General features: G+C 51.6%; 2 protein-coding genes across 2 annotated transcripts; both read right to left on the bottom strand.

Annotated features, from left to right (window-relative positions):
* Positions 1-7,037: 7,037 nt before the first annotated feature.
* LOC119110393 (putative GPI-anchored protein 58) lies at positions 7,038-9,670 on the bottom strand. Its single transcript, XM_037234207.1, has 4 exons — positions 9,526-9,670; positions 9,157-9,250; positions 8,249-8,773; positions 7,038-7,595 (listed from the first exon to the last, which is right to left on the bottom strand). The coding sequence occupies exons 1-4, from the start codon at positions 9,541-9,543 to the stop codon at positions 7,579-7,581; spliced, it is 654 nt and encodes a 217-aa protein (XP_037090102.1). The 5' UTR covers positions 9,544-9,670; the 3' UTR covers positions 7,038-7,578.
* A 4,523-nt stretch (positions 9,671-14,193) lies between these two features.
* Positions 14,194-15,616, bottom strand: LOC119107434 (cuticle protein 7). Its single transcript, XM_037230872.1, has 3 exons — positions 15,611-15,616; positions 15,211-15,348; positions 14,194-14,720 (listed from the first exon to the last, which is right to left on the bottom strand). The coding sequence occupies exons 1-3, from the start codon at positions 15,614-15,616 to the stop codon at positions 14,382-14,384; spliced, it is 483 nt and encodes a 160-aa protein (XP_037086767.1). The 3' UTR covers positions 14,194-14,381.
* Positions 15,617-15,848: the final 232 nt, after the last annotated feature.

Genomic DNA, 15,848 nt, shown 5'->3' with positions numbered 1-15,848 from the left:
CTCTCTTTTTATCTTACCTTAGCAAACAGCTCATCGGACAGCGTTTTGCCTGGATCTAGGTAAGCAATAATAGGAACACCATGAAGGCTCGATACAACCCACACAAACCCAACCTACTACAGGAGCAAATGCACAATGTACTGTAACGTGATTTACCCCTAGAGCTACAGATAAACATCTGTTCATCATAATCCTGAAGGAGCCTGACGATGTCATGTTGTTTTTGTTAGAGAGATTTGCAGTACAGTAAGGTCTCCGAGATTTCTAAATCCACAGGGGAATGCAGAATATCAGGCCTTGGAAGAAACTTTCTTGTCCGGAGAGATTAACCTAAACGTTGATAGTTACGACTGCGTCAATTGGGCTAGATGTGACCCAGAATGCAGTTGAGTTTTATACTTTGGAAATATGGAGATATCTTCAGAAACAGCAGTCTTAAATATCTTCCCGTTCCGTTCAGACTGTCCAACGGCGGTGGTATGCATGTGCAAACGTCGCCATGTTTGTTTTGAAGTGAGTGAGCTAATCACTTGATAGTTCAATTGAAGGTAGATCCTGAAACCGATAATGAAACTGATGATGAAATAGCTAATGAGGAAGCGAATTAAACAAGAGGTTCTGTTTCAGCATCTGTTATGCCATGTGCATTAGCCAGCATGGTATTGGGTGCAGCCATGGGTAACTAAATATTATCCCTGCACCAAAGTGCCTTTCACGTTGTTGCACCACCTTATGATGTACACAGCTACGTTGTGTTTGCACCGACTAGTTCCTTTTTGAAGATTGCGTGCATGTCCCATGGTATTAATTTGTTTCTATCCGTAGAGTGGCGCTCATCACTTTATCAGATGTTATTGCGATACTGCTCAAACTATTGTGCAATGGCAGTGGGTGGGAAATAAATACAGCTTGCTGTTCTTTGAGGCGTGCGGAATACGCAATCACGGAAAATACATTTGGAAATAGGTTTTACTTATCTGACTGTGGCAACAAACCGCCGATATATTCATGCATATTGCCATGTTTACCACCATGGCTGATTCTGGCGTCATGACAACATTGTAAACGATTAACCGGGTGGAAGAACATAAATAGAGGGTCAATGACACGATCAGAAAATGACCTTTTACAGGGTTGTTGGTCTAGAAATGTCGATCTTAAGTGGCTATATATATATATATATATATATATATATATATATATTTCTAACCAAAGGCGATGTAAGCCTGCTTTGTAAGTCCACACGGCTTATCTTTGCCTGCATCAAGTCGGAGGGCGAATGTTGGGACTTCGCTTGCTGTCACGACTTCGCAGGAAACCTTTCCCCTGGGGTGAGATCGAAATATATATATATATATATATATATATATATATATATATATATATATATTGTATTCTTCATGGATCCGAATTTTGGCTTTATAAAGAAAGTTCAGTGTTTTCTATAGAACCAACTGTTTCGGTAAGAAACATATACTGTCGTGTGCACAAATCGCTTCAAGTTGACGATTGTTGATAATGACATGCATTTCGGTAGGCTGGACCTGCGCGACAGGATGCAGGGTCAAGCGCAGACCTGAGAAAATGTTCCATCACTGACCGGGGAATGGCTAGCACATGGTCAATATCACCGGGCGTGCCATTCAAAAAGACCTCTCTATCCCATACTTTTGCCACACGTTGCTATAAAAGCTATAGCACATGCGACAATTCTCATGTGGTAAAAGCAGAAAAGAATGCATACATATATGTACATATAAATGGATATATATATATATATATATACATATATATATATATATGCATACATATATATATATATATATATATATATATATATATATATATATGTATAAGACAATTGAAGGAACAAAAATGTTATGAATCTGAAACCAAGCTAGCAGGTCATTCGACTTTCCTCCCCCCTCCCAAGTCCCAGCAGGTTATGTGCAGTGCTGTGCTTAGCGCTGCTACAGACGAATGGTGAGGTCTTTTCACACAGCCTTTATTTCCGAGCATGATACGCGTGACACAGGTGGGTGGCTTCAAGAGAAAAATTTAAACGTATAATGTATAGCGGAGGGTGCTCAGACTGAAATTCAAGAGGGTTTGTTTGTTGCAATGTAGGCAGTGCCTGAAGTGCACATTTTTACTGAACACGCACCCGGGTGGCCGACTGGATGCTCATCGCTCGGGTGGGGGAGGGTCAATATGACCCCCCCCCTGAGATCTCGAGAATTATGAGAGCTAGAGACACCAAATTCATAGGGTGTGTTTACTTGTACGTGAACTCACTTGGCCCAAGTTTGAGGTTCCTAGGTCATGATCTTCGGGTCAAATAAGGTCAAACGAGGTCAAATTCCAGGTTGATCTCCAAAGTGCCCTCAGGCACCTGTTTCTAAGCAAAAGGTCGCATGCCCATTCAAGATCAGTGGCATTGTTTGACCTTCTGAAGGTCATGGTGACCAAAATCATACAAAACTGCTCTTAGTTTTACACTTGAATAAGCGACAAATATTACGCTAAGCAGTGTGCTCCTAAAAACCAAATGTTGACCTGGGCCATTTTAGATCAATGACCTATTCTGACCTCTAAGAGGTCCATGGAAAATGCAAAACGCGGTTCCTGCTATCAATAAATTCGAAATGAGCACCAGAAACTATCCCATACAGCAAGACCTAGAGCAATAAAATATGTTGGTTTTGACCTTCGTCTAACTTTCATAACTGATCTTAGGTCGTTGTAATTTGCTCATTCAGCTGTTGTGTTGTCTAAGAAAGCGTTTCAGAGATGTATGGATTCGTCTAACACTCTGTTGTTGCATCAGATTGAACGATTCCCTAGAAATTGACTCCGCTGAATCCATGGCCCGGCTTTGACCTGCTGTAGGTCAGCGACCTTACAACGTGCATCAAATGTCTGATATCAAACTATCTGCTACTCAATTGTATAAAGCTATGCAAAATTTGGCATGGTTACGCCGCGCCGTTCGGAAACCATTCCGGCAAAACCTTCGGGGCAGGGGGTCAATTTGACCCCCACCGGAGCGCGTGTTAGTCAGAATATTGCACTCGTTCTAGAATGAGTTAAGAAAGCTCTTTGATGTATCGAAAGCAATTTAAAAACTACAAAAAAAACACAAAGTTGAGTGAGCATATTTACCACGTCCGAGGCCGCTCAAGATGAATGCCGAGATGCCTATCTACGTTGTTAAACCGCTCTCTTTCAGGAATCTCGGGCGAAATAGTGCCCATTGCGTCCAAGCTTTTATCATCTTGTACTTAACTGTTGGACAGAGTAAACACTGCCATATCAAGTAGGTATACTCATATTTTATCATGTAGCTTTTGCAAGCTAATGCGGTATTCCTGATGCTTCTTCTGAGTTCCAACCCCTGGTACTGTTATGGGCTCAGTTGGAATGTCAATTGTGTTGTCGGTCGCTTCGATTTCCATTTCTTCATCGTGAAAAAAGCTTAAGCGCTACCTGGCGTTATTCTGAAATGTGCTTCCAGACATCTCCATTGATAATAGGTTTCTTCTTTACATTCCTGAAACGCTCAGTTGCACGACAAGGTGGACAGCATTCTGTGCCACGTATTCTTACTGCTATTGAATATTGTCGTTGTCGACTGCTATTGACTGTCATGGTCCTGACGTACCACGACAGTCCAGGGTCTTGCAGTCCTTGACGACATTGACAGTCAAGCTAATTCAATATGAGGGTGCGGCCTAATTTTTGTTACAGCTATATCAAGCGGGCCACGTTTTAGAGCATGGCTTCGCAGGCGAAAATGATTACCTCGTCTCAGGACTGAAACACACCTCCCATATGTTACTGAGAGCAAAATGATATTTGGAGACCAATTTGTCGCATTTCATTTGATGTATTTTTTGCTGTCATTTTATAACCGTGCATGCATGCTGCTGTGATTTATATCACCACGTGCATGTGTGATAGACAAATCGTCAATTTATGCATGATGCACATGCTACATGGAGGAGAAGACCACATGAACCTACGACGACGTGGAAGTACGTGACGTATTCTGCGCACTGCGTCGAGCGCGTTCGTCCATTCCCGTAAACATGTTAAAAACATTTAACCCATCGGTAGTTTTCTTCGGCATCAGCACCACGCTCGTCAGGAACCAATAATTGGTAACATTAGAACTGTGGTCGCGTTGATAACATGTGACTGTTGCTGAGGATGCTTACCGGTACAAACCCGTTCTGAAGCAGGATGTAAACAACCGCACCCAGCAGGCCTGGGCGCCGCATGATGGGTCTCAGATTGCTGCTACCACGGGCCACCGCAGCGCTGCAGAGCTCCCGTCCACACCTGCACTCTGACGTCACCAGATCTCAACGACGTCACTCGGGTGTTACCGGCGTCACTCAGTTTCCACTACCGCCAGAGCGGTCTGACCCGGAGCGCTCGGTGGGGGTGCGGCGACCCGACGGTGACCTGTGCGGTGTGCGGTGTGCGGCGGGCCGGCGCGGTCGCCGCTCTGTACCGGTCGCACTTGCCGGGCGGCGGCGCGCGCGCTGCATGGGTGCCGACACCGTTGGCCCGTTCCGGTTGCTCGGGCGGGCGACTGACCTCCGGCAGCAGCGCCGCCACCGCCGCCGCCAGCAGGGTGCAGCACCGGCCGCTGCCGCTGCCGCTGCGGCACGGGCCGGTCGGACTGGTCCTGCCCGAGGCCCGGCCAAATGGGTCCTGTCCGCTGCCCGGCCGTGCGGGGTGTGCCCGCTGTACGAGTGTAGCCGAACAATGCCTTCCTTCGAGCTACGATATGCCTTTTCCAAGGTGCTGTCTGTCAGAACCGGTCTCCGCCACTGACAGCTGTGCAGAAAAGTTCTCTCCACTGACAGACTACGCATGTTTTCCTCACTGCCCGGTCAAAGAGATACCCTTCGCTGTCCGGCCGGACAAGCATTACCCACTTCCCGGCGTTCGTTCCTGCTCACTGTCCGCCCAGACAGGTCTCAACCAGTGCCCGGCCGACGAGGTCTACCCATAGCCCAGCCAAAAAGCTGTCACCCAATGCCCGCTTAGATGGTCCCCGTTACACTCGTAGCCTGTGTTAGCCTAGAATAGCCTATAATAGCCTGCTAATACATGCGTAGAACGTGCACCAATCTGCGGGTAGAATGTGTTTAACACATCAAATCTTGATGCGTGTATAGTGCATATACTCTTCCGTTTTTTATCATCCCTATCAATGTCCTATCCCAGCCATCCGTGCACTGGGCAATACATGTCTTAAAGAGGATGTTTCACAGTTGTATATATAGAGCCAAACATTAGATATGATAGATAGGGCCACTTGTAACTGTTGATGATGTTAAGCTTGACCAGATTATTATCATTTTTGATAGTTGTTAGTATCATGTATCAGTATTATGCATGTATGCATTATATGTATATTTGTGTGCATATATGCATGCATATAAATAGGCTATTGATGATACAGATTGTTGAAGCTTTTATATATGCTTTTAAGCGCAAGCGACTGCCCTAGATAACCAAATTTCGTTATTTAGAATGCATGCTCCTTAAAACGTGGTCAGCTTATTACGTCATGAAACGTGCCTATGATGTCAGAGTCGCTGCCAGACTAGTCGTGTCAGAGTCGCCTTCGTAGCGGACGAGATGACTCACTTATAGTACTTTAATTCTCCGCAAGGCTGCATCTTAATTCATGTGTGTGACAAAACATTTAGTTTTAATGTGCGCGTGTTTTAGTCCCCCTTCGTGGCCCCCTTGTACATCTTTCCGGGGAAGCATGTTTTCATTTGCTTCCGCACTCTCGGTCACGGTGCTCTTCTTACCATATTTGCTTCCCATCCTCCTGTCCGTCATAAGTGGTAGAACTGTTCAAATGTCTACCCTATGCGTTACAAAACGCGGTTTGTGATCGAGACCTGCATTGAACGCGTTTGGTTGGTCGAAAAACGACCGCTGTCCGTTGACGCGGCGTTCGTGCTGACGTACCGCAGACACAAAAAATCAATGGTCATCTTTGTCTTGACCTTGGACACAATACGGCCATTGAAGAGGCGGAATTCGTGTGGTATTTCGATGTCATACATCTGAGGGTGACTTTGGGATAGGCGGTACGAAATAGTCTGCGTAAGTTCGCGTGTCCTGGCTCAGAAACGAGAGAGTTTAAAGTCTTAAGTCTTAGTCTATAGATATGGAAAAAGTGCGAAAGCACATAGTGAAAGGCCAATTACATATTGACTAGGCGACCGCATGCTTCGTTAACACTATCACATATATCACTGAGTGTGTGTTTTGTACTGTTCATGATTGTTAATCCTTTGAGCCATCGTTTTTTGTTTGTCTGACTCAAGACTCAGAAAAGACATCTTGTATGGAATTACCACATAATGTGCATAAATAAATAAATGAATAAAGCAGCCCTGATGAAAGACCAGCGGTGGTCCTGTAACGACCGCCGGCGTCTGTGGGTCCTCAGAGCCTCGTGCGAGCTGTCTCGCCAGAGGTCGCCGCGGTCAGCCGGGCACGCTGATGGGCTGCGGCCGCGGACCGAGGCCACCCAAGGTCAGGGGGTGGGCGTTTCGTCAGCAGCGCGCCGCGTCCGGGCGCTGCGGGGGCCCTATTGCGTGGCCCTGCTGCTGTCTGTGGACGCGGGTCGGAGAGAGGAGCGTCACGTGGCGCCAGCAACGTTGCGGTAGGGCGGGGGGCCGTCGTTTGGGATGCTGGCTTCCACTGACCGCGTCACCAGGGGAGGGCTGGGCCCGATCTTTGGCCCCTCTCATGGCGTCTCGAATTTTGGCGCTCGAGCTGGTTTGATGGTCACTACCGTGATGCTGCGCTACAGGCGTGAATGCGCGGCGTGGTGACGCGTTTCCATGTCCCTCTCCAGAGAACAGGAAACGAATGAAGGACATGCCACTCTCATGATTCCCGTCCAGCCGAGATCGCCGAAAGACTCTAAGTATGTCATGATCACTGGGCTTGAGAAGTATGACACCACACAAAGGCGACAGAAAAACGCGAGTTGCTGATTTGAGGTTTATTGGGGTTTTAACAAAAAGCCTCAGAAGTAACCACGATGCAAACCGCAAAGAAAAGCAAGCATCAAATGCGTAACATAATAATGGGTATTAGGATCTTGTCCATCCAACGATAACTTACTAAACTACCGCACGTAATTGAGTCTAGCGTCGCTGATAACTGGCCCTGGTATCGCCTCTAACGGTCTTGTACTCAAATTTGATCGAGTTAAAGCGCAATTCGCCGTCATTACCCGGAAGTAACGGTGCAGAGGTAGTACACAGTTCTGGATCGTAACACAACGTTTCGTTTCGCCGATAACACAATTTCCTACTAGTACCTGAAGCGAGCTCGAACAAACGTCTCAGGAATTTCTAACAGTCTTCTCAATGCGGCTCACGTCCGACGCTGCCCGGCTGGCGTGTTGATATGTTCAGCCGAGCTAGCAGCAAACCGCCGTCAGGCATAACACGGGTGAGGTCTCCAAGCTGCTGCTTCCTCCCGCAGCCACGTTCTCTCTGCAGATGTGGGTGTCACCAACTGCTGCGTCATCTAATTACCAGCGAAGCCTGCAAAACGGACAGTTCGTGAAACAGCTGCAGAAACGCCAGATCATTGGGCAATGCACTCGTGCGCACGGCTACATTCGGAAGATTACAGTAAAGCGCATTCTAACAAAGTGGTACGCAATTAAGATGCACTCGGCCATCCGTACTCAGAAGCGGTAGCTTCGCTCCACTCGTCCCATCACCCTGCCGCGCTCTGTGGACAGTTCTGAGCTGATCATACAGCGCAGCTGCTTGTGCGCTAATATGCAGCGTGCCTGTTTATCGTCTGAACACGTGTCTTTTCCATCCTGTCGCGCCTAGGCAATTCATTGATTTGTAACATGCATGACAAGGAAATTTGAGAAATTAATCAGCATAGAATCCTGACTTTACACAAATTTAAACGTTGGACAGAAAGAAGCGCAGGCTGCACCAGAGTGCGCGGTAATGCGGCAAAAGCGATAATCGTTGCAGTGAAGCGTGGCATAGGCAGATTTTCTCGCCTATCACTGTGGAGGAACAGTTCTACTTTTTATTTCGCTGCGACACGGCACGCTTTAAATTCTCTGCAATAAAAGAAGCGAGCCTCTTCGTTCCGCATCCGGTCATGAAGTTTCGCGTGCTACACCTCTATGCGCGGTAGCTCTGAAGCGTAGCCCATCAGTCACACCCACTTGCGCGGTAGTAGAGGTCGGCGTACTGCTGCTCGGGGTCGGAGTCGGAGTCGGAGTCTAACCCAGCGTCACCCCACCGCCGGCGGGAGCGGCCGGCGTCGCCCGGCTCCGAGCCGCCGGCGCGGCGCCGGCTCACGGCCGCGTCATTGAAGATGCTAGAGATGTCGGGAAACTGCGGCAGGGAACTGCCGAATGTGTCTCCGCCGCTGAAGAAGTCAGCGCCGAAGCCGTCGGGCGCCCGCGGCAGGTCGTCGCCAGAGGACACGGCGGGGCGGTCACTGACGCTCGGGGCCGGCGGGAACGGAGGGAAGGAGGGCTCTGTGGCGAAGGAGGGCTCCGCGGGGAAGGAAGGCTGCGCGGGTAAGTCGGGCTGCGCCGGCCGAGCGGACGGCGGCGAGGATGCAGGGCGGCGGGCGGCGGCCACCATGTTGAGCACCTCTTGCACACCGGCTGGAGAGATAACGGGCACAGCCTCGGTGCCGGGCACGGCCAGGAAGATGGGCGCCCGCGGGCGCTGGCGCTGCCCTGCCGGTGGCGGATGGGTCGGGTTACGTCACGTGGCGCCCGCTAAGGTGTGGCTTAAGGCTGAATCCCAGCGAAGTTCACAACGCAGCAGGCGGTGAGGCGCTCTCGCTATGGCGCTATTACTGAAGACCGTGGACATGCATGCAAACTGCGATAATAAGCGATGAAAAGCAAACCATGGTGAGAACAGAATTAAAATATCGGACTATGGTTACATCTAGAATAGGAGAATAACCTCAATGATGATCCCACAGCATAGGTTATAGCTATAGGTATAGTCAATTACGCATGCCTCCTGGGCTGCCTTCGGACACCACGGCGGCGTCAGCCTGCTTCCAAGGTACGCCAAGACGAGGGGGCTGACCGGAGGCCGGTGGACTGACCTGGCCGACGTGGGCGCTGTCGGCGACCTCTGACCCTCACGCGCATCCCCTCGACGGCCGTCACCAGCACGCAGAGGGCCAGCAGGCGCGCCACCTGGCGGTCAGAGGAGCGCTGTCTGTCATCCGACTGCCGGCCAGCGTGGCGGGGGGCCGTTGCCTCACACTTACGGGAGACTGTGCCGGCGTTACATGCGGAGGAGTGGTGCGACCAGTGCAGTCCTCGTATGGACGTCATCGATGGCTTAGACACGCATCAGAAAGACGGACTCTGAGGCAAGCCACGCGAGCTGAGCTCATGCGCCGAGCTCAGCTCGCGGCTATGCCATCTTAAGCCTAGTGTGGCTCACATCGGCTAGACGCCCTGCTCACCTGGAGTGCGAGATTCATCCTCGTCCCCCGTCACAGTCCTTCCGCTCTTCTCACCCCGCTCCCGTTCTTCTCACCCTGCTCCCGTTCGTCACTGCTCGCACTTCCGCGTGCGCCACCAGACAAGCTCGTCACTGGGCGCACTGGTCCTCCCTCTCTTATGTACTGTCCAGCGCTGTCCGAGAGCGAAAGTCCGCCCGAGGCGCGCTCCTCGACGGCAGATGGTCGGAGCTGGTTGGCGCCGGCGCTTCTACATGAGCGACTGCAGCCTCGTTCCGGCCGAGTAACCGCGTTTCACCGGCGTACGCCAGGCGCTGCGGTGAGCCGCGGCACCTCGCTGCTCCGGCACGCCCACCGCGCGGTCGGAACAGCCGCCGGCTGTGATTAATCGTCGCCGTTATCTCATCGCATTCGTCATGCTGCTTTTACCGCGACTAATTGCTCCGGACTGGCGTCCGCGGTGTGGTGCAAGGAAGTTGCACTTTTCACTGCATCGAACAAGCCTGTTGTTTACTCGGTGTTGCGTTCGACTGTGCTGCAAGGGACACCGAGCTGCGGCCAGCTGGCGCCTCCAGCATTCGTCCCTTTCATATGTGGTTGTCTGAAACAAACGATAGAAGCGCTCGTGAGACTTAAACAAGCAAGACAAGCCACGAGAGCTTTAAGGAGCTTTCGACTATTGCACCGTATTCGACGCGCGCGAGGAGGCCTACCGTCAGGGCCGTATTCACATGGCGACCTCCCGGACACGCCCCCCGTCAAGGTTATTGCATGCAGAGGCGGATTCAGAGGAGGGGGAGCACGGGACCATGCCCCCTTGGGATCCCAAGGGGCTCATAGCCGGTAGAGCAGACGCAGTTTTTTTAACGCAAACGCAACTAAGTTGGGCATGTTTTGGGCTTGCAGGCGACCAAAGACAGTCACCAGTAAAGGTGAAGGGCCCACGAGCAGACAAAATGATTGTTCACTGACCAAGAGGGTGGTAACTGTAAGATTCTAGGGCCCATTACATTACGGTGTCAGAGGCCCTTTACTGTTCCTGGGGTCCTACATGTCCACTAACAGGGTAAATCTGATCGCCAAGGAGTACTCCGCGTTGCCCCTGATTTCTTTACATTTGCTCGGGGGGGGGGGGCTTCGCGGTGTTTTCGGTGTCCCTTCTGCTGACATGCCCGGACACTCTTGTTGATAAGTCACGCTACAACCATACAGCATTAATCATTTTGCTAAATCAAACGCATTTCTCTGGGCCGTTGCCAGTACTATGTTCCTTGTCCGTGAAACTTGTCTGATGTGTTGCTCCCGACAATGGCTGGATTTATTTTTTTATTTCCAGTATTGGCGTGTAATCGTGAGTAAACAGCGCCGCCAGGGTGTTGAATTTTCTGTATCGTGTGCGGATGCCAGGATTTCAGTATGTTGTTTAAGCATTTGGCGTGTGGAACGTGGACCACGGTCTCGGTTTATATGATTTTTCGGCGCCCCTTCGGCTAGATACATAGTGAGCCGCCGTGACAGAGACGTAGTGAGCAAGTGACACAAATGTAGCATACAGAAAGAAACCTGCAATCTTCGCTAGGGTAACAAGTCGCACACTACCTTGGCACGCCTGTGGCCGCCTCCAGCTGTCTGGAGCTGAAAACCCATACTATTCGGTGGTCTTGCCACTTGCATATATATATATATATATATATATATATATATATATATATATATACATTGTACGTTGCTCATGCATGGATATTCTATGCATAGGTGCGTGAAAAAATGTGGCCTTTTCAAATTTGAGACACATATAAAGCCAAACAGATCAACAACATGTGATAATGTTTTACGGCAAGCAAATGCTGGGTTTCCAACGAAAACTATTCAGCTGTGCTTCCACCTCGCCCCATGCAGAATTCCTGGATATGCCACAGCCATCCATGGCTGTGGCAGATGCATTGTAAGTGTTGTTCCCCACATCCCTACAAGGGCTCTGTGCCCTGTCATTGTGGCCGCTGAGCGCCGCAGCTCTAGCTGCCGATGACCCGGGGGCGGCACGGCCGCGCCCGGGCCTCCGCCAGCCATTGGCCCCGGAGCCGAGCTGGAGCGCCGGCTCTCATACCGCCTTCGTTCAGCGCCACCAGCCAACCGTGGCCGCCGAACGGACATCAAACGACGACGCGGCGCGCGCAGCCGAGCCGGGGCGGCGCTGTGGTGTTTGGCCCGGGGGCCTGGAGCGTTTCGCAGCGGCGCGAGCGCTCTGGCGGCGAGGTATAGCTGTCACTGGACGCAATCAACACCGAGAGTGATGACAACACCGAAGTAGAAGTGTGGACAGATTGGTTCAAATGCTGCAAGTGGCGGGGAGGGAAAGCTGCCGGTCTTTCGCGTGGTAAATATAATTTCTACTTTTTGAACATTCCTCTATGTTGTCTTGGGGATAACCACAGGAGCCTGTGGCTGTTTTCACCCATGCGCTGTGTAGCTAAGTGGGCTGCAGTTTAATAAAGCATGAACCAAAGCACACCACACATTCTCATTCTAATCCGATGTGTATTCCCCTCGCGTTATGGGTGCTACCTTCTGACAAACATACAGTTGCCTTCGGAATTCAGGGGACCCTCGACTCCAAGACTGGCTGTTGTTGGCATTGCTTTCATGTAATACCACACACAGATTTCTCTCAGGAGGGCTGTCGGTTGACGGCCGTACTAAGTTTGGAGCCCGGATTACCGCCACGTATCATTCCTGAACGCATGACCGCAACACCTTCACCTGGACACGTTTCGCAAGCGTAAGAATCCGTACACAAACTCGTCCTTCGCAAACCTCACGGTGGTCGGAGTCCTCCGCGTCGCAATGCCTTCTCGCGAGTGATCGATGTGAGGGGTGTCGCAACAGACGGATTCTGCGCAGGGCATCGAGGCTCAATTATTCATAATGTGCGCCCAGGCTGCCTCCTTGGTTGTCTGGTGTGAGGTGACCTCCAGTCAGTCAGCGCGGCCTTGACCCTGTCCTTTCCGCCAGGGCTCGATGTGGCAACAATGGGACAGCTCACAAACGGGCACAGCGGTCTGGCCATCCTCCTCTGGAAGAGCCGGGCTTGGCAGTCACTTTGTTCTCTCCACAACATTTTGGAAGGGGAACAAAAGTATACAAATATATCTGAGCAGGATTTGAAGCATGAACACATACAATGATTATAAACTTTATTGGTTCGGAAAATGATAGGCTGTCGGCGATGGCATGCAAACAAACACGTTGATCACTAAACAACAAAGTCGGTGGAGCGGCTGTACCATCATGCTGCGTGAGACGAAATAGTTAAAATTGAATCGACTTGCAATTGTACAATCGAAGGGCTTGGTTCAGTCAAGAAAAGTGGAAAAGGCTCAGTTGCTTTTAGCGGCATTTAGGATGATAAAGCACGTCGTTAGCCTTCAGTGATAATTTCCTCGACAGTCAAAAATGAATAGCCGAAGCGATCATTACCGGCAAAAAGAAACTCAAGCAAGAATTACTAACAAATCCTTGCTGATCTCCAAGTCTGAGCAAACGAGCACCATCAGGCATCACAACGCTTAGGCAGCAGACGAGGCTGATGAGTCTGTGGAAACACCAAAATGGTTAGAAACGTTGCAGATTTTGCAAACATATATACATGTATATATATATATATATATATATATATATATATATATTTATATACCCAACACGAGCTATGCACATGTTTTGTGACTTCTGGACACTGAAATAACTAAACACCGCTTTTTTACCACATTCGATGCCCCGCGCACGCAACAGCCACCCTGTTTCTTCGACAAAGAGATGTTGCCTCGTGGTATTGCTTCTGAAGCCCAATACACTTAAATTCAAACATTACACCTACGGAGATGCCTTAAACAAAAGACATCTTCAAGTCTAAAATTGTCATCGGAGCCCTGCAATCATTTCTGGAAGGCAACGCCTCTATTAAATGAGCATGGGATTCGCTCGGCATGCCCCAGGTAAAGTACCCTCGGTGATCATTATACCGGATCCGAAAAACTTCGTTGAGCAGAGGTTTCTAGCACTGAGGAAATCAGGTTACCAAGGAGTGTGCTACGATGCTTTTTAGATGCAGTTTGCTGCGCTGGGGACAAACTTGAATGAATCGCGCCCCTGGCTGTGACGGAGAATCACGACCCAGGCTTTGTTGCGGACACGGACGGTAGCAGCCTGGCTGACAGCACATCTCGGGCCCACGAGCTTTCAGCCGTCAGGCGGCGTCTTCTGATCGTTTTACTGTGCGTGTAACTGATCGGAAATTAGGGTCGTAATCTCTGCCACGGATGGCAGCGGCGAAACCGAATGACAGCCGATTGTGCTCTTAACGGAGAAGATCGGATTCAGCGGAGTGCTTCGCCGATCCAATTCGGGGCCTGTCGTAGATGGGAGGTGCTCACCAGGAGGCGTTAAGCGTTAGCACAGCCGGAATCGCCAGTGGCGTTCCGCTTGACAGAGCACAGCCATCAGGGAGGTGTTATCAGCCGCTGCCTCGGAAACGGTCTGTCTGAGGCCAGTCGCGTCGCCATATCCCGAAAGCGGCTCCCATTTCCGGTGTTTTCACGCCACTGATAGAGCTAGAGCCAGGCCGAAAGTCTTGCGCGATGGCGAAGTGAATAGCCGTCGTCTGTTATAGCACACAGCATGACTTTATTTACAAAGCACGCGATAAATATCAACAGGGAACTGATCACAAACGGTGGTCGGACGACAGTCGCACACCTTTCACCCGAGTCCCGGCGGGCGGGACGGGCCTGCCTCGCTCCGAAGCCGCCCGCCAGCGCACGCACGCCACCCACGCGCCGCACCACGCCGACACCGCGGCCAGCTTAGTTGGACGGGTACTTAGGGGCGGGCTTGGGCGCCGGGTACTTGGGGGCGGGCGCGGGCGCCGGGTACTTGGGGGCAGGCGCGGGGTACGCGCCGTACTGCGGTGCCGGATACTTAGGCTCGTACTTGGGGTACTGGGCCTCTCCCTCGTACTGCACGTCGGCCACAAAGCCGGCGTCGCCCTCCGACTTGTAGGTGACGGTCTGGATGCGGCCGTCGGGCAGGGCCACGCGGTAGCTGCCCTGGGTCAGGTAGCCATCACGCGCCTCCTCCTGGCCGAAGTCGGCGCCGGTGTACTTGTCCTGGACCTCGTACCCATACGCGTACTTGGGCGGCACCTGAACCGATGACAGAACACGTCAGTACGGAAAAAGGCGGGGTCACTCGGCAGTTATGTCATAATTAAAAGGGCAATAGGGAGGAGCATGCGGCAATTAACAATAAGGGTATGGCACCAGGGAACCATTGATAAACGACAACCAGCATCGGTAATACCCGACCGGAAGTGCAGGTTGCATTCTTCGCATGCTACCCTGCACCGTTGGAATCCGCAAAAAAGGGATCAGTGCATGTGTATGGTCACGCAAGGTCCTCCAAATTTCAAGAGGTTGAGGAATATGTCAAATCATGTATGTCTCATATCGCTATAAGCCGAAAATTGCACAACATAATTCTAACACGTGCCGCGTGAGACAGTGACGCCAAAGTGCGACACGTTCGGAACAACACGCCAACGCCACGACAATTGTTCTGGCGCATTTGCGGCACCAGGAGCAGTGAACCAGCGCCTGGCGCGGCCAGGGCTCGGCCATCCCAGCGGCCGCTTACCGGCGGGTACTCCTCCACGGGCTTGTAGGGGGCGTACTTGGGGGCCGGGGTCGGGTAGGAGGGGGCCGGGGCCGGGTACCGCGAAGGCGGCGGGCTGTCGGCCGCCACCACGGCGACGACGGCGGCAATGATAAACACCTGCCGGCAAATTAAAGCACATGACCATCACATCGCCAGCAGTGCGCGGTATAGCACGTACTGACGGCGGACGAAGACACGCGGCAGCCAAATCACGCGATCCAGGAAGAAGGGCGCGTAGCTCGATGTCACTAGCTCACGGATGACTGGCAACGCATCACGAGCACCCGATCGGCGCATATCACTGCGGCGCCACTCCCACGCCACAGCAACCCGCCAGCCTACTGAGAGCGCCGAGCCCTAGACGCCGGCACTTCCCTACCTTCATAGTTCGTGTGGCGAGCGGACTGATGTCGTTTGCGTGCTCGGCCCGTTTATATACGGCACAATCACCAGGCGGGCCCGCGCCAGCCGCTCTCCGGTGGCCCGGCGAGGGCCCCGGGGCACGGGTCAAGATCCGACCTTGCCTCCTTGCGCCATCGCTCGCGACGCCCATGCACCGCAGAGGCGGCGGCGGCGCCTCTGATGAAACGAGGCCAGCGCAGCCCGCGCACCGCCCG

Source organism: Pollicipes pollicipes, unplaced genomic scaffold (genome assembly GCF_011947565.3).
Source record: "Pollicipes pollicipes isolate AB1234 unplaced genomic scaffold, Ppol_2.1 Scaffold_2555;HRSCAF=2994_pilon_pilon_pilon, whole genome shotgun sequence".
NCBI lineage: Eukaryota > Metazoa > Arthropoda > Thecostraca > Pollicipedomorpha > Pollicipedidae > Pollicipes > Pollicipes pollicipes.
This window is presented reverse-complemented; position numbering and strand designations above follow the sequence as displayed.